Here is a 25,734-nt window from a genome sequence, read left to right on the forward strand (position 1 = left end):
ACTCTCCTATATAGCTGGGCTCTGGTAGTGATAAGAATGAAGGAAGTTCCATACCACAGGCATAGAAACACATACACAACCACTTTTTTTTTGCCAGCCTTTAGCCTGCTTCATACACTACATTTCCCTGAGCTGTCATCCAGTGTAGCAGGGGTGGACTATAAAACACAAGAGCTGGGGCTGTAGCCCAGTGGCAGAACGCTTGCCTAACACATGTGAGGCACTGGGTTTGATCCTCAGCATCACATAAAAATAAAAATGAATTAAGGCATGCTGTCCATCAACAACTACAAAAAATAAAAATTAAAAAACACAAGCAAGAGTGAGGACTTGTGGGAAAAGGGAAGCCAAGTTATCTGCAGAGCTGCTCAGTCTACATCCCAGAAGGCACCATTTCTTCATCCATTCCAAGCACTATTACTGATTATCCATTCCATTCAGGACAGAGTCAGGCTGAAGTGGGGAGCCAGGGCTGGCAGTATTGAAGGGGCTCAGCTGTCTTTGCCCTTCTGAAGAGGCTGAGCTCTCCTTGCCTTTTTGAAGCTGAAAGATGAGGGAGATTTAAGATTAAAAAAAAAAGAACCAAGGAAATAGCCCTGATATTGCTTGGACTATTTCAAAATGTCATATTGTACATGGAAAATATTAGGATTGTAGCTTTCCTTGACTATTGTTTTCATTTAGTCATTCGAAGAAATATTTTTATTGAGTGCTTACTCTATGCCAGATACTGTGAAGTTCTTGTTCTATTTATTTATAGCAGTTTCTGGGTTTTTTTGTAGTGTTCCTTTTGTAGTTTTGTACCTCCTGTCCCATTTTACCACTAAGCTATATCCCCAACCTTTTTTTTTTTTTTTTTAAATTTTGAGACATGGTCTCACTAAGTTGTCCAGGCTGGCCTTGAACTATTGATTCTCCTGCCTCAGGCTCCTGTGTAGCTGGGATTATGGATGTGAGCCACCATGCCCACCAATTTTTGTAATTTTTGGTATATTTTATACTTTTGTAATTTTCTAGTTTGAGTGCCTTTTAAAAAAAATAACTGATGTCTCAGAATTCATCCTGATCCAGTTATATGTAACTACTGAAAGATAAGTTGGGTTTGCTTATTTTTCATAGGATTTTAATTTCTTCGTATCTTTCAATATTTATTCAACCACTAGCAAACATTACTGAGAAACCACTGTAGGCAATGGGGTAAATGAAATCAGCTCTGACATGGTTTCTTCCCCTTGGGGAGGATTTAGGATCATGGTGGGGATCCCTACTTTTACGTCCTTTCTAGCATTTGTGCATAAGCAAGATATGTTTGGCTTGAAGTCAGGACCTTAGGGATGCTTACAATTATTACAGTCCAGCCTCAGGAAGGAGGTCATGTCCCTTCCCAACTATCATAAGGATTCCTGACTCTGGGTAGGATTTTGTTTCCAGAAGTGAGTTCTTGTATTCAGGCCTCATCCACCTTCAAGATGGTTCACCTTGAACAAATTGCCAGAGGATACCAACTACAGCCCTGCCTTTGAGAGTAACCAAGGGTAGGCGCAGGCAGTAGCCTCTCTTCATTGTTGCACCTCTGAATCTCATAAGGGCAGGAGAACTTCAATTTGACTTAGTAGACTTAGTAGACTGAAGGCCAGGAAGGAGGGAGAATCTGGAACTAAGCTAGGTTCTGTCATTGTCATGGGTGAATTTGAGAAAGTTGCCATCTGGAAAATTATGTTTGCTCTCATCTGTTGGATAATGTAGCAAGCAAATTTGATGGATGATGCAGTTCCTGCATTCTAAGAACCTCAGCTTCATTTCTCCCATCTGTTAGGTGTGGGGAAAATAACCAATAGCATGGATTTGCTGAGTTGCTTAGAGCGAGTCACTTCTCCTCAATTTTTGTAATAGTAAATGTGGGGGAATAGTGGATAGAGTCAGGAGGTTTTAAATACTCCCAACCCTGACTAACAGGAGTCCTCAATTCAACAGTGAAATTGAAGCTGTGAACTTGCGTTGGAATCTTGGGAGGAAAGCAACAGAGAAATCAAATCCTAACATGGTTTCTTACTGAATTTGGGTTTTCCGGTGGTACTTGCTGTCAGAACTGGAAGCCCACTCCTGCCATGATTAATGCCGGTTTTCTCCAAATTTCCATGCATTTCTGAATGAAGATAACTTGAGTGGGGGACGACAGAGGGGTAGTGTTATCAGGGAAGTTGCAGAATGCTGGGACCTGAGCAAGGTAGGGATGGCAACTTCCTGCTCAAATATTGAATTATTTAGTTCTCCTTTGATTGCCCCCACTAATTTGAAGATTTCACTGAAGGCGTCCTCTGGGCTCCCCATAAATTATCCTGAGCAAATCACTGAACCCTCTTGTGTACGTGGTATAAGTATTTGAAGCCCCCACGCGGTGCAGCACACATTTAGAACTCAATAAATATTAATCTGTGCGTCTGACCAACTCGCTCCTTCACCCTGGGTCTTTGGCTTTGGGCTGGTGCTTCCTCCCTCCCGCGGTGTGACCTGAGGGGAAGGCAGCGGCGTGGGGATTGGAGCAGCCGCCAAGCAGAGCCCCGCCCACCCCAATTTGGACGGTTTTCTGGGGAGGCTACTGGGCCAGATTGCGCGTTCATTGGTTGAGGGTCCTGTAAGTGGGCGGGGCGACGCTACTGCCGGACTAGCAGCCGCTCCCTCCCCACCTGTGAGGAGAGTGGACTCGGGTTGACAACGGCTAAGCAGCAGCGCCAGCTGCTCCTCTGGCTGGCACCGTTACCCCTGCCCGACTCCAGACTTCTCGCGTACCCCGGAGGGAGCAGTCCCGCCTGTGCTCTCCTGTCGTTGTGTCGGGCAGAAGCCAAAGAGGTGGACTCGGTTTCCAGGTAAGAGTTGGGGCGACGGTAGAGGAAGGGGGTGCCTTGGTTCCCTCCTCCCGCCTAATCTCTGTGGCGCGCTCCGGCCGGGCCCCTCTCCTAGCGGTTCCACGGGGGCGACATACATGGGAAACCGGGAGAAAACAGGCCGAACCCGGTTACCTCCAAGATTTGGGTTCAGAGTTAACGAAATCGGGGGGGGGGGCGCTCCAGAGAGCACTGGCCACACTGTGGGCCAGAGAAGCCCAGCGAGCGGGGCTGTGAAAAGTGTCCGCCTGCCACCCCTGGGCCTGGGTGGAGCAGGGAGCCGTCGCTCGGAGGCTTCAGAGGGGTGTGCGGCTGGGCCGGGATGGCGGGGCTTTGGGCTCCGCGGCCAAGTCACGCCGTGTCTCCTACCCGCTTCTCCTTCATCTGCTTTCGAGGGCATTTCCAGGAAGCCATACTCGGCCGATGGACTTTCCCATCTGCCACTGTCTCACTGCCTTCGTTTCTGAGAAGTGCCTAGGAGTTTCTTCATGTCAACGTGGTGTTAGGGACCAAGGGAAAACTTCTGGATAGGTCGCGTCTTTCTAGGGCTCAGCTCCCGCATGAAGACTGAAATGCGTGTAGATGAGAGGACTTCTGAAGAAAGGCCTCTCCGTGGAAGTTTTGGAAAGTTCCAAATTAGATAGTCAGGGGTTGTCTCTTCTCCCAACACTTGTTGAAGTTGAGCAATGAATTATCACTCGGGAAACTGGGGTTCAGCCAGTTTATGTGACCTTAGGCGAGTCGTACTACTTCTGTGAACTTAAGTGTATTGGACTGCACCTCAGATGGCAGCTGGATTTCAATATTTAAAGGGGGCAGTCTCTTCTGCTGACACTTGGTTACTTGGTTACCCTGGGGCCCGTCTTCTAACTGGCAGGTAAAGGGTTGTCTCTGGGACGCTTGGGGTGACAGGAGCTATGCAGTTTGAGTTTTGCGTTGATTATGCAGCTAAGCCAGCTGGAAAACTAGTGCGTATAGGGGTGGTGTGCAAGACAGTGGCCATACTGAAGGTGGGGAGAGGTGGGTGTTTCCTTCTAAAGCCCTGTGTCCTTGAGGTTGGGGACCCCAGAGAGTAAGCTCTGGAGGTTTCTCCTCCCCAGCAGCACTGGGGAGGAAAGGGCAATAAATCACACCCAGGGCTATTTTCAAACCCTAAATCCTCTTGAGCCACCAGTTCCCACCCCCAGTCTAAGGGTACAGTCTCCCCTCACCATCTGTATCCTTGCTATCTGAGACCACCCCCACTTTAATCCTCCTGGAATGAAGGAGGGACAAAACTTGTCTGGGAATGGAAGGGAAGGCATCCCCAAAACAGAAGGCTGAAAGTAGTTTCTGGGTGGCTGGTGGAGTGCAAGACCATGATGGGGAGGGATGTGTTTGGGAGTGGGGGGTGAAACTTTTTTGCCCTAAAACTGTAACTGCCATTTAGCTGGACACACTAAACTGGTCTTCATTTCAGAGATTTGGTCTTACATCCAGGTTCTGGATTTGGAATTTGGAATTTCTGCTCCCTGAACATCTATGGTTAGGGCTAGGAAATGCCACACTGGAGAGAGTCTTGTCTCCCTGGTTCTAATGCCTTTTTTTCATACCTTAAGCAACTCTTGGAGAAATATTTGGAACCTCACTGTGCATCTTACAACTCCCCTGTGCCTTTGGGAGCAGCTTCCAGGAGATGATATTGGGGGGTGTTAAAAAACAATCAGAGGAGACAAAGGTGCACAAAGGGGCTGGGTAACTCTGAATGAGTGCTGTGGTTAGGCAGTGAGTCTTGCAAGAGAATTGTAGGGCCTTGCTTGTGAAACCTTAACACCTCCTGAGTTCAAGAAGAGGAACAAAAGAAAGTGGCACTAAGAGACCTAGACTTTGACCCTCTATATGTCTTCTTAAATTTTTAAAAATCCATTGCTGGGATTACAAATTGGAGGGGAGCAGAAGACTCTTGGGGCCAGGTTTAGGGATAGTAGTAGGGACACAAAAGCAAGAAGATCAACAAAAGGAGGAAGGGATGGTATCTAGTTGGGATGCTATTGTAGCTGCCAATGCAATGGAACAAGTTCTGGAACTCCTTGTTCTAGCCATGGAAAATTTGGGTTTGGTGGATGGCAGATTTAACAAAGGCAGGCTATGCACTCATTCATCTTCTTGGGGAAGGTGAGGCAAGGGGTCTGGCTGGAATAAGGAGTTGATTTGGGCTTGAGTAAGAGAGAGAAAACTTTTTCTTGGGCTTCCAGTTTGGATAGAATTAAGCATCATGGCCTTGGGCCTTGGGGAGTCTGCTCAGCAGACAAAATGGGGACAGGAATGGAAAAGAGGCCAGGATTTGGGAGTGGAAAGTATGAACTCCTCAAGGTCTCAGTGAGTTTTATATTCTCCCCGACCCCATGACCCCGTGGAGGATAGTTGGGCACACAGTTGTTGAGATAAAGTATATATTAAAGTTCTGTTCATCTGTGACTTGGGTTCTTGGTGTGTGTGTGGGGGGGGGGCGGTGAGCATGCATGCATTTCAAGGGAAGGTCTTAGTTGATACAAATCAGTGGACTGGAGGCCACAGTCTGGGCCTTGTCAAAAGTTCAGATTGCCGTAGTTTTGTGTTGAGTTTCTTTTTGTGCATGTTGGGAACTTCTATTCCCAATAGTTGCTGTTCCTGCATACCTCAATCGCATAAAGAATTTGAGAACTGAATATTAAGTTCCTTCAGAGACCCAAGGTGGCATAGAGCAGAGGGTGGGTATTGGCAATATGGAGGTTTAGATCCAGTCTCTGCCACTCTCCTCAACCTCAGACTCAGTTTCTCTCCACTTTTTCCCCTTCAGTGAGTTAAACCAGTGGATACACAGCTATGAACTTTGTAAACTACCAAGTACTTTTACAAATTATTAATCATTAAGTTTAGGTATGGTGCCAGGTCTGTGGCGATCACAGAATTACAACCCCCTTCAGTGAATCTTTCATCTAGTTTGAGGGTTAGTAGTCTGAGTAATACATGGCCCACTAAAATTCTTTACCTCAGTGAAGGCTTTTAAAGAAATTATGAAGAGGGTATGAGGTTGTGGCTTATTGGTAGAGTGCTTGCCTAGTGTATGTGAGGCACTGGGTTCAATCCTCAGCACCACATAAAAAATTAATTAATCAATTAATTAATGGTGTTTATCTATAACTAAAAAATTAAAAATAAAAGAAATTATAAAGAACCATTAATATATATCAAAAGAGAGACAATTAGTGTAATAAGGCCTCAGGTTTCCCCACCTACTTCACCCCCTTTCTTTTCATTTTGAAACAAATCCCAGATACCTTATCAATTCATCTAAAAATATTTCAATATATATCTTTAAAAAATATATCATCAAAAAAAAATAACCACACTATCATTATCACACCAAGAACAGTCCCTTAATATTATCAAATGTCTGATCAGTGTTCCTATTTCCAGTTGTTGAGGAGATTTTTGCCCTGGGAGTTCAGTCCAGGGAACGATTGCTTTTGACTGAGGGGAAGGTGACTGACAGAGGCAGTGACATTTGAGCTGAACCTTGGAAGCAAAGCCCATTAAAAGTCCAAGCTAGAGGGGATTATGGAGCCCTAGTCCCTCATTTTACAGATGCCACACTGCTAGTGTGGCGGCAGCTTGGTGGCAGATGTTAACTGCCTCTGGGACTCCCCATCTCCAGGCTGACCTGTGGAAACTTCTCCCAGAAACTCAACACCTCTGTTTCTCTGGTGGTAAATGAGAGTTCTGACTCCTACTTGCCTCCCCAGTTCCAGGGCCACCCAGGAGCTTGAGGTCAGCAGGCCTGGGAGAATTCCTGGGAGGCTGCTCTCCACCCAGGCCCCTCCCCGGCCCCTGGCCCCTGAGGCCAGTTCAGAGCAAAACAGGATGCATTCAGGATGAGCGTCTTTTCCAGCTTGTCATCTAATCACCAAGGCCCAGCTTGGAGCTTCCTCTCTCATTCATGATAAAAACCCTCACTGTCTCTCTTTTCCCGCCCGCCCCAGTAAGGGTGTGCTGACTTCCTCCATTTCCGGGCCAGCCCTCCTCCACCCCAATGTGGGCTGAGGGAGAGCTTCCCTCAATACAGGCTTCTGCCCCTTACACTCCACCGCAGCCTGTCAGAAAGGGACAGAAAGACCCCAGGAATTTTCTCCCTGGCTGCAGCCTCCTGCTCTTGGGCTGTCCTTGGGAAAGGAGTGGCCCCTTTCCAGCAAGCTTGGGGTCCTGCCACTGCTTGGTTAATGATTGAGCCACATAATAACCACCTTGGAAAGTCACCTCTAGGGGATAGACATTAACTAACTCGTTGTCCACCCCAGGCCTTAAAGGGACCCCATTCTAAACACCAACCTTCCCCTTGAGGGGACATTGACAAATATTCAGTCACAGGAACTTCTTGGGCCAATTAAAATTCTACCCCTTTGTCCTTTACTTAGGCAAATAGAAATAGTTATTCACATGGATTAAAGGACACATGGTCAGGTTGGACGGTCCTGAGAAAGGCAGGGTAGTTGAATCAGTAGGGATTTGTATGGGCACCAGTGGGGGTGAGGAGTTAAGCATCAGTGTCAGAAGCATATTAGAGGGGTGTTTCCAGAAGCAACAGATCCTCTGATCCCAATTTGAAAGTCTGAAAGAGCAAGAAATGCCCACTCAAAGGGTGTGCTGTTGCTAGGTGAGTTTGTGTGAGCGTGTATGAGTGTTTTGAGCACAGCTGTGAGTCCCTCCATACTGGACTGAGAAGTTGAGGGCCTCTGTAGTGGAGGATGATTTCCTCAGAGAGCCTGTATCCAGAGAAGCAGTAGGAGTTGGGAAGGGATGGGCGAGAACCCAGACCCAATTTAGAAAGCTCCAGACCACAAGCAGCTTTCTACAGTTTCAGTGGGAAGAGAAGGAACCAACATTTAATGAACCCTGGTTGGACTAACTACAACATCAGAAAACTCCGCTTGTGGTTCTGCCACTCTGTGAATGACTTTGGGAAAGATGGTTGCTTTCTCTGGTCCTATATTTCCATGTCTATAAAGCAGGCAGTGCAGGTGGCATGGTCTCAGGATCTCCCAGGCTCCCTTACATCTATCTGTGCAGTTATGCATTCCCACTCAAGACCTTACTACTTTTTTTTTTTGGTACCAGGGATTGAATTGAGGAGCACTCAACCACTGAACACATCCCCAGCTCTATTTTGTATTTTATTTAGAGACAGGGTCTCACTAAGTTGCTTGATGCCTCGCTAAATTGCTGAGGCTGGCTTTGAACTCGCAATCCTCCTGCATCTGCCTCCCTAGCTGCTGGAATTACAAGCATGTACCACTGTGTCCTACAAAGACCTTATTTCTTATCCACAGGGTTAAGGAAGACTGGCTTCAAGTTCATCCAGGCCTAGTCACTAAATATTCTAACAGCTTGGATCGGTTTGGGTTCTCCTCTGGCATGGGCTTTTGTGCTGCTTGTTCTCTAGTTCCTCCCCATGCTTGAATCTGCCCCAGGTGGCTACCCTCTGACCCATTCAGCCACAAGTTAATGAGTGACCTGTTCCCCCTGCTCCACTGGCCCAAGGTGCTCCTAGGATCCCAGGTCTCTGTGAAAAGCAAGGAGGGCATGGCCAGCTCCAGTCACTTTTCTGTTTTTTTTTTTTTTTTCCCACCATCCCCCTAGAGGTAGGCATGCAGACTGAATCCAGGAGAGAAGGGCCTTTAAAGGACACTGAATCCAAGTCACTTTCTGAAGTTCGTGTCTTCCCACCATGTACTTTTGTAGTTCTTGCTCGCCTGTCTTCAGTAACTGGGAGTGCTGCATTTTAAGCAATAGCTTTCATCTGAGGGATATCTGAAAGTTTTATCTCATGCCAAACATAACTATGTCTCCCTGAAGTTTCTAATCCTGGGTCCAGTTCTGCCCCTTTGGACTACCTAGAATGTCTGAGAACAGAACTCAAGTCCCCATGTGTCTTCTCCAGGGCGAACAACCTCAGCTCCTCCAACTATTCCTCTCAGCCTCCTTCCCTGCCTCTTCATGCTACTATTTTGTGGCTCCCTTAATGTATGTAGGCAGGAAATGGGGTGCTGAAAGCTCTTCACTCACTGTTTACTTCTTGTCTGAACTTTACAGTATCATATCTCCTTAATTCTTTTCTGGTGACCCCAATAGGTAGACACTAAAAGCTAGAATCTTGGGTCCAAACACCTTATACAGATCTCTTCCTGATTTGTTCATCCAGCCAGCTCCCATGACTGGGGAGTCCTTTTTCTTATCAGTGCCCCTTTGGTGGGGGACAAGCCTGGTGAGAGCAGGTGCCCAAGTTGATGAGCTGAATACAGGGTAATATGGGGGGCTTCCAGTATACCCTGATTTTCTGACACTTGCCTTCATTGTTGGAGCTGGAGTGGGTGGAGGAAAGGGGATATTTTAGGGAATACTGAAGCCGGAAATGAGTATGAGCCATGCCCACAGTGGGGCCTAAAAGAGTGAATCAGACAGGGAGAAACACCAACTCAGTCATTCCTTCTCCCAGCAGTTGATGACAGTGACAACAACGAGTCCTCCCATTTCTTCCATGATCCTACTCCATTCTCAAAGCAACCCAATAAAGTAGAGGTCCCTCCGTCAGTGTGACCATTGGTGATCAGATGAGGACAAGGGAAGGGAAATGAACAGTTTTCACTGAGTACTGAGGGAGGATTTGGAACCTAGGTCTATTGAAGCTCAGCTCTTCCTGGTTTCCCCACAAACCATACCCAGCAGGAGAGGCAGCTTCCCCACTATAGAGGAACCTCTGCCTGGGCTGCAGCCCTGTTCCCCTGGTAGAGGGACCAACCTCCAGGGGAGGTAGCCTAGGATTTCCTGCCTTTTATCTGCACTGGCCAAAGGCTGGCCTGTCTGAAGTGTGAGATAGGTACCTGCAGCCCGCCATTCTGTTCCAGGCTGAGGTCAAATCAGGCTCAGGCAGGGCCAGGGAGCTTGTAGGAAGAGCTTGGCCCTAAACATCTGGTGTGAGCAACCCCTACCCCAGCAGGACCTTTTCAGTGGGAAAAAAACAAAGAGGGGAATGTGGGAAAAGGGCCAGAGTGGAGCAGAAGTAAAACACATCTAGAGGTGTACATGATGTACGGGGGGGGGTGGGGGGGGGCAGAAGAGTGTCCTGGCAAAGAGCATGAACTCTGGTATATGCAGCCCTGGGTGACTTCAAATAAATTATGTCACCTTTATGAGCCTTGATGTAGTCAAATATGAAATGGAGATATGTACCTACCTTTTGGGAATGTTAAATAGTCAGTCCAACAATATATATAAAACTCTAGCTGTTGTTGTTGCTTAGTAGTACTTTCTTGTCACCTTGCTGTTTTTCAGGGACTTGAGGATGTGTAGGGCTGAAACCTGCCACCTCTGGGCATTAGGTTTGGCTTTTTCTATCATTTCCAATTTCACCTCATTTGTAAAAGCTCTCCATAGCTGGACCCACCTAAAGGGCTCCTTCTTCTGGCCTTCTTTAGAGACATTTATGACACTGCAACAGGTTGTGGTAATGGCAACACCAATAATAATAGTGAATACTTCTAAATCCCTGATACACTTTAACATGCTTAATTTTTTGGAGGGGGGTACCAGGGATTGAACTCAGGAGTGCCACATCCCCAGCTCTATTTTGTATTTTATTTAGAGAGAGAGTCTCACTGAGTTCCTTAGTGCCTTACTGGATTGCTAAGGTTGGCTCTGAATTTGTGATCCTCCTGCCTCTGAGCCACTGGGATTACGTGTGTGCACCATCATGCCTGGCTAACATGCTTAACTTGGATGATGATTCTGTAAGGCAGTTACTGCTATCATGTTCCCAATTACACATAAATAAATTGAATCAGGAATGGTTAAAGGAAGAACATGCTCAGACCCATGCAGCTAAGGAATAATGGTAGACGGATTGGGACCCAGGGAGTCTGACTCCATGTCCTCTATCCTTAATGGCTGGACCTTTCCTTTCTCTGTCCTGATTCCTGGCCAAGAGGCAAGGAAGTATGGGTCTCCCTCCTCCTTCTAAGTGCTCATTACACCCAGGAGCCATCAGTCACTTCTGTGCAGTCAGGTCCTTGCCTGCCCTCTCTGTCCCCTACCACCTCTAAGGTGGACAGATGGAAAGAGGGAAAACACAAAGGAGTGGGTATTATGTTCTAAAGTGGAGTCCTGTTAAGGTAGGGGAAGGGCATAAAGGACAGATGGGGGTGGGCAGGTTCTGGCATCAGAACAAAGCCTGCCTGCTTAGCACCTTTCAGCACTGAGGGTCAGAAACAGGGTGCTAGGTGGCATCAGGGAAAAAGAGACATTTTCATGTGTTGTCTTGACAACCAGGTTGCATTATTTAGAAGGCGTGGGTGGGCAGGGGCAGGCAGGAGACTGGTTGGATTAACACTTGTGATCCCTCCAGCTCATATGGCCCATGCTTGAATTGGGAGTGTGTGGGTGGGGAGTTGTCCAGATCCAGCCCTCCCTTCAATGTTCCCATCTCAAGCTCCTTGGGGGCTGCAAACTTCCTTCCTCAGGTTGTACCAGCTGCCATCCCCTTTGCTTTGGAGTTCATTCCCTATTATTTTATTTCCAAAACAAGCCCCAGGGTATCCTTTGAAGGGACAGTCCATCTTAGCCTCTGCCTCCCTGAGAAGGATAAGCCTGGCAATATTTCTGGCCAAGTATTCCAGGAGATGTCAGCTTTTCTTGTGCTTTCAGATGTTGCTGTCCACCATATGGCCTGGCGCTCAGTGGGTACTCAGGTACTATTAGGTGAATATGTGCACAACTGATGGGGAGTGACTTCAGAGGGGAAAGCAAGAAGGAGGCTAAAATGGAAACTAGCAGAAGGGGATCAGAAATTTAAGCAGACTCCTGGCCTCATCTGTATTCCAGTAGAAGCCACTTGATCATGTATAGCCTCAGTTTCCCCATTTGTGCAGTAAGCATTGCCTGCTTTGGAGAAGGTTGTTGTAGGGATCAAATGAGATGTGAGATGATCTGGTGCTTTCCCCACTTATGTAAGTTACTTCAGCCTAAGGGTTCACACTGCACAAACCCCTGATAGGTGGTTTGTTTGTTTGTTTTGTGTGTGTATGTGTATGTGTGTGTGTGTGTGTGTGTGTACACTATGTGCCAGGCCCCAGCCTAGCCAATTTCTCCTTATTTAAAGAGGATGATTCTAATTTGGTATTTTGTACTTTGGAGCCAGATTGCCTAGATTTACATCTTGGCCCATCACTACTTAGCTGCTAATATTGGACAAGTTATCCCTATCTGTTCCTCAGTTTCCTCATCTGTAAAACATATTATTGGAGCACTTACCTCACAGAGTTACTGTGAACATTCAGTGGTATAATCCATTTTAAAAATGCCTGAAGAAATGCTTGAGACTTAATAATGGCTCAGTATGCTTGAGCTATTATATCATCTCATTTTATCCTCACAAAAACCTTATGTTGTTGGGGCTGGAACTGTGGCTCAGCGATAGAGTGCTCGCCTAGCATGTGCAAGGCTCTGGGTTCAATCCTCAGCACCACATAAAAATAAATAAATAAAATATCGTGTCCAACTACAACTAAAATTTTTAAAAAAAACCTCATGTCGTGGGCTGGGGATGTAGCTCAAGCGGTAGCGCACTCGCCTGGCATGCGTGCGGCCCAGGTTCTATCCTCAGCACCACATACCAACAAAGATGTTGTGTCCGCCGAAAACTAAAAAATAAATATTAAAAAAAATTCTCTCTCTCTCTCTCTCCTCTCACTCTCTCTTAAAAAAAAAAAAAAAACTCATGTCGTTCTAGTATGATTAGATCACTACTTTGCAGATGAAGACAATGAAGCAAATGGGAGGTAATTAACTTGACCAGTATAATCTGTGTAAAGCTTTTTTTTTTTGGTGGAGATTGAACCCCTCAGGGCCTCTTAACCACTGAGCCACATCCCAGCCCTTTTTATTTTTTATTTTGAGACAGGATCTTGCTAAATTGCTTAGGGCCTTGCAAAGTTGCTGAAGCTGGCTTTGAACTTGTAATCCCCCTGCATGAGCCTCCCAAATTGCTGGGATTACAGGTGTGTGCTAACATTCCTGGCCAATCTGTGTAAAGTTCTTGACCCATGGCCTGACACATAGTAAGCACTCAGTAATTAGTAGTGTGTATTGATAATTACCATTAATAATTTAGTATCATAAACATTGTTGTTGTTAATGAGCATAGTCACATGTAAGAAGGAACAGAGGCACGACTAAAAGCCACATCTCTAGGTTGCTAACATATCACTCATCCCACCATACCTCACAACCTCTATGACTTTAGGCCTTACCCAGCTGATAGGTCGCCATGTTGGGTTCTCCTTCTCTTGGCCCTCCTTCTCTTTACCCCTGCCTCCTGCCATGTGCAGCATCACAGCCCTCCATCTGGCTGGATACAGGGCTCAGGGGAGGGGTTGTGTCTTCTGGCTTCATGAGGACTCCACTTCTTTGCAGCCCATTTCCTTTCTGTCAGAGACAATTTTCTCTGGATCTCAGGGTGGGGCCAGGCTCCTTCAAGGCATTTCCTGCCTGGGAGTTTATATTTGGACTCAGCAAAAGGAAAGGGAAGTAAGCAAGGGGGTGGGACACAGAGGTGGTAGCACAGGGTCAAAACAATTGAGTGCCAAGACTTTGCAGCCTAAGAAAGAGAAGTAGGCGGTAGTGCATGGCCCTTCTCTCAGGTGAACTTCAGATGCCCTTACTTGATCTTGGGTGGCACAGCTGAGTGTTTCTTGAGGTTCAAATGCCTCCATCCTCAGACAGAGCTCATTTTCTGTTCTCAGTCTCCTGGCCTGTGATTCCTGGCCCTGAGTTTTCTGCCTTGAGCAAAGTTTACTGCCAGTCAGTGCAGTGGCTTTGAGTTGAAGGTGTGTGCTATTGGGGTACCAGAGGAGGGGCTGGAGCCAGAGGCTTGTCCACCATTTGGATGGGAATCAATACTTCTTGTCTGTGTGTTTCCAGTATATTCAGTAGCCCTTACCACACTGCAGTGGGGACACTGAGACCAATAGGACACAATGGAGTGGAGCTTCCAGTCAAATGGCAGAAATAGACTCACATGCTGCTGAGAAGGTAATGAAATGTTGAGGCCACATAATTGACCCAAGTGGGTGGTAAGGGGTTAGTAGGATGGCAGGGTAGAATCACAGGTTGGGATGTTTGGCTTGTCTTAGTGAATCAGTAGGAGTTTGGAGCTTTACATCAGACTGGATCTAGAATGTGCTGAGCCATGGGTGTCAGAAAGCAGACTGATAACTGTTCCAGGCTGAGGGCAATGGTGAGCCCATTAGGTTGCAGAGTAGGAGAGTGACCAGGTTACAGCTGGGATGTTGGGAGAAGAAGCTGGCTTGTGAGCCCATTGGAAGGAAAAACTGGAGGCTAGGAACGTGGTGGGCAGAGATAACCCAGGCATGGAAACCTAGAGCACAGATGGGCTTGGGAAACCCTGATCAAGTTATTAGAAACTGATCACAAAATACATATGGGGAGAGAGGATAAGAATGACTTGAGGCCTAGGTGTTTGATGTTGTGTAGGCAAGAACATAGGAGAGTTGGTTTATGGTGGAAGATGGGTTTGATCTTGGCCCTTTTTGAGGATGCTTACTTGGGTCCCCCACTAGAGAATGTGAAGGAGGAAGACAGCTTTCCATACTGAACCAGCCACTGCCAATCACACATTCCTCTGCTCTGGCTGTAAGTTTGGGGGAATGGCCATTAGAAGACAGGAAACTAAGGCTGAGCAGAGGTAGTGACTTGCCTTAAGTTATACATAAGTAGCAAGTAGAACTAAGGCCAGAAAGTAGTTCGCCTGACCTTCAGTTCAATACTTCGCACTCATACCCCAGTGAAAAGCAGTTATTGCTGGTTTAACATCTGCCCCAGACTGGTTTGGCTGGCATCTCTTGCCTACAGGTTGGAGACTGGAGGTGGTAAAGTAGTACATGGCTTATTGGAACACCTGTCTTTCCTTGTCACCATGACCTTGACAGAGCACCTGGGAATGGATTGGAGGCAGGAGCCCCTGGGGACAAGAAAGCTAATGGAGCAACTGCAGCAGAGCAGGTGGCAGCTTTGACCTTCACTGTCACAGGGAAGCCCTGGGCCGGACAGGAATGTCAGCTGTCTGTTTGGCCCTGCTGTGTCATTTGCTAGCCTAGGAGACCATAGGCCTGGCTACCTCTGGATCCAGATTCTCAAGCAGCTCCAGGGGACCAGAGGTCTTATTTAACCTCAGGGTCCTTATCACTCTCACCCATTTGCAGCTGCCTGTAGGACTCAGGCTACAACTTCATGGGTGGGGGTGGGGAACCACAGTTTGGGGGTTTCTTGTGCAATTTCCATATATATAAAAACTCTAAACCAGAATTCCCACCTCTACGTGGCTGACGTTGTGAGGTGTCCACAAAAGCAAGGGACCTCCATTGACTGTTGCATCCATTCTTCACCACCTACTGAGGACCTTGCCAGGGTGGGATATGGCTGCTTGAGGCCCCAGGTAAGGCAGAGGCTGAACTTCATGGTTTTACACTTTATACCCCCTGCTCCAGTTGGAATGATCAAACATTGCCAAATGTTTCCTCCAGGAGAAATTGTCTCTGGATGGGAATCTCTGTGGTAGTGATTTGAAGTTTTGCCTTATAACTATGGCATGGTCACAAAGTGTTAAGAAGAGAGATACATCAGAGGGTAGAACTCCACAAGTGAACCTGCCCCCAGCAACAGGAAGATTCAGTAGCTTGATTTTGCGATCACTCAGTCCCAGAGGACCCTCCTGGGCTGTGTGCTTTGGTGGTGCCTAATTTGTGAAGGGAGACTCCAAAAGTGTTGTTCACATGAGCCCAGGAGCTTGGCATCCAGCTGTAGTTCTGGCTGAGACTGAGGCTGGCATCTGAACAGGTGCAGCAGGGCCCCAAGTTTTGCCCCATGACCTACAAGCCAGAGGCCAGCCAGTGTCTTGTACTGCCAAGCTAGGCGGGCTGAAATACGGTGGCCCTTGCTGTGGTGCCCTGCCAGCAAGGTTTGGAATGTGGGATGGGAGCTATTTTGGTCTTGTCTCCCTTCCTCCTCATGCTTCCCTCCCTTGTGAGCATTGAGTGAGACTGGAGATTCCAGCTAAGAGCAGAAGGAGCAGAGAGAGGTAACAAGCGTGCTGGACCTCCCAGTGGATAGGACATTGCAGGTCCCCCTGATTGGCCACTCCACCATCAGGAAGGGAAGTCTTAGTGGCCCTGGAATCCCTGATGGCTGTCAGTAAAGGCCCTTCTCTCTGTGTTTCCCAGGGAGGTGGTGAAAATAGTCAATTACCTGTTAGCAGCATCTCTGCCAGGACTACTGTAAACTCTAAAGGCACCTTTATGCAAATTAGAATGAAGTGCTGCCTCAGGGATGCAGCCCTGTACCAGGACTCCAGGCAGTGTAGATAGGCTTCCTTTGCCTAACTCCTTAGTGTGTCCTTATGTGACGGTGAAAGGAAGGGTCAGAAGCAGTGGGGGCCCAGTTCCAAGGATGGTAACTTCTGAGATAGCATTTTTGGTATCTTTTCTCCCCAAAGATCAGCGTCTCCTCCTTGATGGTAGGCTCCCTCTCTAGGGGTGGGTGGGGAGTAGGCAAAGGAAACAGGCCTTGATTAATTAAGAGATCAAGAGAAATTATCTGAGAAGTTTTTAGTCAGGGCCTAGAATTTCCTAGCTGCATTGACAGGCCTGTGGTGGTTGATGGTTCCTCTGCCTGCTTCCCAGCCCTACTTCATGGTACCAGTTTGATCTCACGGAGCCTACCCTGGGAACTTGGGTTGCCACAGAGAGAGTGGTATCCAGAGTCTTTCTCTACCCCTCAGGATACTGGCATTTCCTTCTGTGCTTACTGATGGTGAGAGAGACCAATGCTGATATCAGACCCGATTTGGGACTACCTGTTCTATGGTGAGGGCCATGGAGGAAATACCTTTCCAAACAGGATGCTAAGTAAGGAAAAGGAGATGACTCATCTGTTGAAAGTTGCCCCATGGAGCAGGTCAGCTAATGGTTTGAATAAATTTACCTTCAGAAACACCCACAGACCTGCCTTCTCTTACCCCTATCATATGCTTTCATATTCATGCTTGTTATCCCCTGCCCCTTAGGCCAGTGATTAGAACAGGCCTGAGTCTGGCCTCTAGTTAGACTTTTCCAGAATTCTCTACCTGTGGCTATTTAGCTGACTATGTCCATTTAGGGCAGTGGTTCTCTTATCTTGGCTACACTCTAGAATTACCTGGAGAACTCACAGAAACAAAGAAACAAATGGGAAACTAATCCTTTCCTTAGCTATTCCAAATTTTTAAATCATAAGTGGGGTCAGGGCACTGTCATTTTTCATAGCTCCCCAGGAGCAAATATACAGCCAGAGTTGAGAGTGAAGGAAAAGAAAGATGACACAGCCATGAGTAGAAACTAACAGGGGACATTTACATTGGGATCCCTGTGACCTCCATCCATTGCCTGCCTTGTGTTCTATGACTTATGGGGCATTAAGTTCTGAGCTGGATTGAGCTAGAAGGAGCAGGCTGAAGCTGGGGCCTAGGAAGCTCTCTCAAAACCTGCTGAGTAGCCAGAAGGCACAAGTTGCCTAATAGCAGTGTGAAGAGGGGGCCCCCATTCTGGGAGGGGGCTGGTGAATTTGGCTGGGTGAGACCTTACCTCCTGCAGTCTGGTAGCCTACTGCCTTTTTTCTTCTTCCCAGTTCTTTTCTCAATTCTGAATAACTAGCACAAGATCCAAATGCACCTTAAAAAGATTACTTTGTGATTACAAAGTTCAACTAGTCTTAACCAAACTAGCCATCTCTTTTTTCTTCTTCTTATTTTTTGGATACCAGGGATTGAACTCAGGGGCACTTGACCACTGAGTCACATCCCAGCCCTTTTTTTGTATTTTATTTACAGACAGGATCTCACTGAGTTCCTTAGCGCCTTGTTGTTGCTGAGGCTGGCTTTGAACTTGCGATCTTCTTGCCTCAGCCTCTCAAGCTCCTGGGATTACAAGTGTGTGCCTCCATGCCTGGTCAAACTAGCCATCTCTAATGATAAATTTCATATACCACTTTGAAAGCCAGCAAAGGCCTGATCAATCCACACAGTAGGCAGGAGAGTTGTCAATCCCCCCTGTATTAGATGTGGAAACAACAGCTTAGAGGATGAAGCAAGTTGCCTAAGATGACTGAGGCAGCAAGCAGGGAAACTGGCTTGATTGGAGAAAGTGTCCCACAACCCTTTTATACTATTGGCAGGATTGTAAATTACTGTGACCACTATGGAAATCAGTATAGAGGTTGCTCAAAAGAATAGGAATGGAAGCACCTTATGACCCAGCTATACCATTCCTCAGTATTTATCCTAAAGAATTAAAGTCAGAATAATATAGCAATACCTGCATACCCATAGTTATAGCAGCAGTTCACAATAGCCAAACTATGGATCTATTCTAGGTGTCTTGTCAATGGATGATTGGATAACAAAATGTGGTATATATACACAATGGAATTTTATTCAGCTATATAGAAGAATGAAATTATGTTATTTGCTAGTAAATGGATGAACCTAGAGTTAATAGATGAACCTATGCTAAGTGAAATAAGCCAGACTCGGAAAGTCAAGGGTCATATGTTTTCTCTCATATGTGAAAGCTAGTGAGAAAAAAGGAAAAAAGGCAGGGAGGAAGCTCATAAAAAAAAAAAATAGAAGTAAGACCGAGAGAGAAGAGGAAGGGGACTGAGGGAGGGAGGAGGGAAGGGAAAGGGGGGTACTAGGAAATGAGATTGATCAAATTATGTTATATGCATGTACAAATACATAATAATGAATCCCACTATTATTTATTATGGCATAGTAAGCATTAAATTAATAGAACACTTATGGTTGTTATTTTCACCTTTTCATCCTTCTCCCAGACTTTCTAAACATAATCAACTAATCTAATTTGGAAAACAAAAGAGAAAAAGCTTCCCTGCCCCCTACAATTTAGTTATCATATTGGGGCATTATTGCATTTCCTCTGAGGGAAAGGTTGCTGCCTTTTTTGTGGGTCCGTAAACTCTACCATCATTCATAAAGCATTTCTCAAGAAAAAACCCTGTATTTTCATTCCATCCTTCACTGCATAGAAAAGTGCTCTGTGTTAAGAGATCTTTGGTATGTGACCTGTATAAGTGTACGTGCAGATATTGCCATTGACCTCTGAAACCATGTGCTGCTACTCAGCCATTCCTTCTTTGACATTCCCTCCAGGAGACATGTGGGTATGACTCAGACCTGATTTGACTCTAGAGCTTTCTAATATGTCCTTTCTCCTAACTTGTGGCTCAGATCAGCTGTCCCCCTCTACAAGGAGAGAGTCAAGTCTTATATTTTAATGGAATTCAGTTTGTGCCAGCTCAGCACTGCTACTGACCTGTCCTGGCACATGGTCCTAACTTGGCCAGAGCACAACCTGCAGAATTTAGCAGTTCAAACTGCTGGTAGCCGTGCCTTGGAATCTGCACATCTGGACATAGAGGTTAGGGCCAGGGGCCACAGACATTCCTACCTCACTCGCCTCAGCCTGCCCGGTGTCACTCTTCCCGCTGGGTGCATAAGCCAATCCTCAATCTGGACTGCCTGGGCTCCAGCCTCAGGTGACTTGATTCCACTGAAGGTGGGGGTGGGGTCACTCCTGGCCTAGCCTGAGCAGGCCAGGACGGGTTAGAGGGACAAAGGTAAAGTATCTTAGTTCAGCCCTTAATCACCAAGACATATGTCCCTGACTGCTCCATCTGGGAGGGAGCCTCAGGGCCTCTGGGGCTTCATGAGATGGTGTATTGTCAGGAGCCAGTGTCCCTGACATCCTGTTCAGTAATAACCCATTACATTCTCTAGATTCCTGCTAGGGAGGACTGCTGGGGAATTCGGTCTGTAGCCCTGCTTTGTCTTTTGGAGCAATTTAAGCCTCTTTGAAACTTCTCCTTCCTAACCTCACTTTCCTAAGCCATTTGGCTCCAATTCTGTAAGAGGTGTGAGTGCAGCCATTGCCCAGATCCAGAAAGGAATAAAGGAATGCTAGCTAGGCCTCTTTCTCCATTTTTTCCTTTCTCTCTCTCTCTCTCTCTCTCTCTCTCTCTCTCTCTCTCTTATTATTATTATTATTTTTTGTACCAGTGAATAAACTGCTGAGCCAAATCCCCAGCCCCTTTTGTATTTTAGAGACAGGGTCTCACTGAGTTGCTTAGGGCCTTACTAAATTTCTGAGGCTGGCTTTGAACTCGTGATCCTCCTGCCTCAGTTTTCCAAGCTACTGGGATTAGAGGCGTGTGCCACCACACCTGGCCCAGTTTTCTCTTTGTTTGGGACCTTTTGGAATCAGAGTTGGGAGGGAATGCAGATGCCAAGTGCTTGGTACTATGATCCTAGGGCATTTATTTTCTCCAGTATTTCATTCAATGCTCTCTGGAGCTGTAAGAATTGGATGCTGTGATCTGGGCTTTACAGTGGAAGAAACAGAAGCATAGAGAGGTCATACAACTTGACTCAAAGAGATAGTGACTGACAATATCAGGATTTGAACTCAAGCTCATAGCTCCACTAGACCAGAAGAGCAGAAAAAAAAAAATTGAGGGCTTAGAGATGGTTCCTTTGAGTCTAAGCCCCTTGCCTGTTTGGCATCTAAAGGCAGATGGCATAATGCACTGGAAAAGAGCACTGAATGAGGAATTAAAAGATCAGGGTTGTGGTGTCAGCTGGGACACTTAACACTGAGTGACCTTGGGAAAGTCCCCTGGGCCACAGAATACTTCATACTATAGCTTAAAAACAAACAAACAAACAAACAAACTTATGCTGGGTGCAGTGGTGCACGCCTATAATCCCAGTGGCTCTGGAGGCTGAGGCAGGAGGACCACGAATTCAAAGCCAGGCTCAGCAAAAGTGAAGTGCTAGAGTTCGCCTATTCCTCCCATGCTCCCTCTCCCTATCCCACTATGAATCAGCCTCCTTATATCAAAGAAAACATTCAGCATTTGGTTTTTGGAGATTGGCTTGGCTGGAAGGGAAGGGAGGGGGCATGGGGTAATTAATGATGGTTGAATGTGATGATCATTATTATCCAAACTACAGATATGAAGACACAAATTGGTGTGAATATACTATGTATACAAACAGAGATATGAAAAATTGTGCTCTATATATGTAATAAGAATTGTAATGCATTCTGCTGTCATATACAAATAAAAAAACAGGGACTTTTAAGGACATTTTTTTTTTTAGAGAGAGAGAGAGAGAGAGAGAGAGAGAGAGAGAGAGAGAGAATTTATTTATTTATTTTAGTTCTCGGCGGACACAACATCTTTGTTGGTATGTGGTGCTGAGGATCGAACCCGGGCCGCACGCACGCCAGGCGAGCGCGCTACCGCTTGAGCCACATCCCCAGCCCCCTTAAGGACATTTTAATTGGAATTTCTCAATTATTTCCTGTGATCTTAAATTATTCCCTTAAAAAAAGTGAAGTGCTAAGCAATTCAGTGAGACCCTGTCTCTAACTAAAATACAAAAAAAGGGCTGGGGATGTGTCTCAGTGGCCAAGTGCCCCTGAGTTCAATCCCCAGTACCCAACCCCCCAAAAATACTTCTGTGGAGAGTCCCACCACAGACCAATTAAGTTAGCCTTCTGGGAAGGGGGTCCCGGGCACTGGTATTTTTAAAATACTTCCTGGCTGATTCTAATGTGCATCCAGGGGTGGGAATTGCTCAGCCATGTGATTTAGACCAGCACTTCTCAAACTTTAATGTATATGCAAATTGCCGGCAGATCTCATTAAGTAAATTGGGATTCAGTAGGTCTGGGTGGGAAGGACCGGGGATTCTGCATTTATAACACGCACCCATGTGATATTGATGTTGCTAGTCTGGGATCGTACTTTGAGGGGCAGGTTGCTAGAGGGCTCCAGGTAGGAATGCAGAAACTTTTGAGTGAGCCTGTCCCCTCCCTGCCAACCCCAGCAAGGACTACTACTTAGTGTTATTGGAACAGGCAGGCAGCCTGTCACTCATGGGCTATATGACTTGGGCAGATGCAGATGCATAAACTTTTGGATTCCATTATTGTACTGTCCTACCTTTGTCAGGCTGAGGAAGAGAGTAGTAGGGGAAGGAAGTGCCTGTCTACTTCTTTTCTGTTCAGTCTCTAGTCTTGAGTGACTGTGGGCTGCAGTGGGATTTCAAGAGTTTGTTCCTGGCATGCCAAAGAATGACTTCCCTGCTTGGAATGGCCATACCAGACTTGTGACTCTTTAAGGATCACTGCCTCCTCCTGTGCCCACCTCTATGGAAACTCTGACTTGGTCCATCCTTTGGCACCTCCCTTTTGTTCTAATGACAGGAAAGCAGAGCTGGCTGCCAGGAGAGGCACTTAACTTAGTTCAGGGAACTGTCTTCTGCTGGGGGTGTGGCAGGAATGGGGGACAGGGAAGTGGTTATGGCAGCCAGCTCAGCTGTTCCAGCAGCAAAACCATGTGCTTTAAATCCTCACTGGCTGATTTCACCACCTTGCCCAGATCGCTGCTGGCCTGGAGACCTGAATCCTTTCTCAGGCCTGCATTGCCCCCTGCCAGATGCACTGAGGTACTGCTAGCAGAGCTCTGTCAGATACTTTCCAGGGCTCTCCAAGGTTCTTTTCCTAGATCTCTGTCATACATTAGGAAGTTTCAGTAAGATAGAACGCATGTGCATGTGCATGTAGGTACACACACACACACACACAGACACACACACACACACACAGATGTGGGTACATGCACAAACTGGGGAACCTGCAGGCATATACAGATGAACAATTCTGCACTGATCCTCCTAAATCATGGATAGGAGCAAACTTGGCTACAACAGACACTGGGATGGCCACTGAGTTGCTGCATGCTCTCATGGAAATGTACAGATGTTTAGTCCTGCCCCAATCCCATTTGCCTCCAAAACCTTTGTGGGCTCCAGGGGTTACAGAGCTTTCTCTTCTCACTGTCATTCCTCACCCGTGTGCTACCTATGAGGTACCTGTTATTGTTTCTATCTTCCACCCTTTCCTACCTTCCCCTCCCTTGTCTACTTCCCCAGCATCTCTGAAATTTGAAGAGTTCTTTGTCTTATCAGTCTCAGGATCTCTTCTGGATTTCCTTGTGGGCGAACACTGGGAAAAGGGAGCACTTCCTGTCTTGGAAAAATCCCACCAGTCTCCTTAGAGTTTTCTGGTCAGCAAGGTCAGACTAGATTCTGGCTATAGGCAGTAAGGAAATGAAGGAAGTGTTGAGGGTAGGACTCCATGTCCAGAGCAGCTTGGTTGAAGCCAGCAGCCTTTCCCTGTCAACCCTACAATGCCAAGGTTCCATGACCCCAGCCCCCCTAGTCCTTTGCACCACATGGCTTGGGAGCAAATAGCCACCTTGGCAACTCCAGAGCTTCACTACTGGTATCTGGCATACTCTGATGGCTGAGAGGGTCTCTTGACTGGCTTTAGTCCAGCTGCATCTTTTCACTGAGGCTGGCACTAGTGCCCAGCTCTGTGCCAGGCACTCTCAGAGCAGAGGTGGGACGCTGACCCAGCCATGTCCCTCTATGACTCCCAAGGCCAGTGCTATGTCAGCATAACATTTACACTGAGTTGGGCCACAAATAGCCTGAGATGTTGAGGAGAGCTGGGGCAGACCAAGCGAGGCACCCTTGGGAGGGGGAACTAGAACTTGGTGAGAGGTTGGGGAAGAAGACCACTGGGAAGCTACTGTCAGAAAGGCAGGAAACCCAGGGCTGGGGATGTGGCTCAAGCCGTAGTGTGCTTACCTGGCATGCACAAGGAACTGGGTTCGATCCTCAGCACCACATAAAAATAAAATAAAGATATTGTGTCCACCTAAAATAATAAATAAAGAAAGAAAGGCAGGAAGCCCAAACTAGAGTGGAATACCATCCCAGTATTTCTGAGAGACTATAGAGGAGTCCCTTCCTTTCTGATCTTATTTGTACATCTGGACATAGAAAAATGTTTGCAGGTATCTGTGGATGTTCAAAGAGATTTGGTTATGGAAGGAGAATGCTGGAGGTTATGCTGGAGGACGTTGGCTGTGATGATGAGAAAGGAAATAATAAGTATCATTCAACATTCCACATCTCCTAGCTGGGCTAAGATGTTCTACCTGGGGCTTTGGAAGTGGGTGGCTCCCTAAGGAAGGCTGGGGGTGGGCACAGCTGTGGTTTCTTATCCCAGCAGTATTTCTTGATCCCAGATGATCCCGGGAGTTGCTGCTGGCATTGGGTTCCCTTCCTGGGCAGGGGCTGGGAGAGTGGGAGGGGTTTTGGACAGGCAAGGAATGAGGCTCAAGAAAGCTGTGGCCAGGACAGGAACCAAGGGTGCCCTCCCTGGTTATGACCTGGAGTCAATGGGCCAACCCCTCCTGAACTTCCCCTGCCATTTCTGGATCGCCAGAACTAGACACGCCTACGCACTAGAGGTAAGGCAGCACACATCCAGATGGCTGGGTGCTAACCCCATTTCTCTACCTCTTTCTTTCTCCCTGTTGTAGAAACTGAGGCCAAACAAGCATGTGAATGGCTCCGAGCAACAGGATTCCCTCAGTATGCTCAGCTTTTTGAAGGTAAGGCCACTCAATTGTTCCCCCTGCCCCCATACCTAAACATTCATTATCCTCAGCTTTTCATCTATGAAATGGGCAAATCAGACTCTCTCTCCAACAACACAAGAAGCTGTGTATCCTGGGCCTGCTCAAATTTGTTCAGGGAATTGACCCCAGAAGGGGCTCTGCTCTGCTCTCCTGCATCATCGTCTGTTAGATCACTCTCATCAGCCTCCACAAGCTCTGGTGTTGACCACACTTGAAGGGATTTTTTATTGGTTGCTCAAGACAATAGAAGGGACTTGTTTTGCCAGGGACACTGTTCTGTACCACTCCTGAGGATGCCATTCACATAGACATAATGGAGTCTGCAACCTAATGGCTCATCCTGGACCTTACTTTGTCCACAGTGATGGCCTCACTTCTGTTTTGTTTCATCATTCTCCTTTTCTTAGAGTTCTTCATATTCAATGTTTTCTTTTCCCTCTTCTTTCCATACCCCCACGGCACCCTGGCTTCACCTCCACCTCACTTTGTCAAACTCACTACTGACCTTCATGGGGTCAAATTTAGTGGTCATATCCTAGTCCTCTTATTCCAGCTCTCAACAGCATTCAGTGCAGGTGACCACTCCTTCCTTTGACTTGCAGAATGACCTCCTCTCCTGACTGGCTCTCTGGCTGCTGCTCTCAGTCTCCTTAGCTGATTCTGCTTCCTCTGACTTCTAAATGTTAAGGTGTCCTAGGGCTCAGCCTGAACCCTCTACACTCTCACCATTTCTTTTCCATGAGGTCCTTGTCCAAGTGTATCTGTAGTCCCAGTGTCTCTGTCTGGACCTCATTCCCAAGCTCCAAATTTATCTATTTAGCTACCAAATCAATATCTCTATTCAGATGTCTAATAGGTATCTAGGAGATTTAAAAGGTCTAAAACCAAATTTCTGATGGCTATAACTCAAACTTTTTTTTAGTACTGGGGATTGAACTCAGGGGCACTCAACCATGGAGCCCCATCCCCAGCCCATTTTTCTATTTTATTTAGAGACAGGGTCTTGTTGAGTTGCATAGGCCCTTGCTAAGTTGCAGAGGCTGGCTTTGAACTTGTGATCCTCCTGCCTCAGCCACCTGAGCTGCTGGGTATAGCTCACTTATTTTGCCTGAAACTCTTTCTAGTTTCTTTGCACAGCCTGCTTCTTCTC

At 46.8% G+C, this 25,734-nt stretch overlaps 1 protein-coding gene across 3 annotated transcripts in view; it reads left to right on the forward strand.

Annotated features, from left to right (window-relative positions):
• Stard8 (StAR related lipid transfer domain containing 8) overlaps positions 1-25,734 on the forward strand; it is a 77,897-nt gene that overhangs the window by 40,164 nt on the left and 11,999 nt on the right. For 2 of the 3 annotated variants that reach the window (XM_026399986.1, XM_077793549.1), the window contains one exon: positions 24,486-24,557. In XM_026399986.1, the coding sequence (XP_026255771.1) occupies positions 24,486-24,557 (72 nt within the window). Of the gene's footprint in view, positions 1-2,725; positions 2,868-24,485; positions 24,558-25,734 lie in introns of those variants that run through there. The other variant, XM_026399987.2, reaches the window with a different exon arrangement.

This window comes from Urocitellus parryii, chromosome X (genome assembly GCF_045843805.1).
Source record: "Urocitellus parryii isolate mUroPar1 chromosome X, mUroPar1.hap1, whole genome shotgun sequence".
Classification (NCBI taxonomy): domain Eukaryota; kingdom Metazoa; phylum Chordata; class Mammalia; order Rodentia; family Sciuridae; genus Urocitellus; species Urocitellus parryii.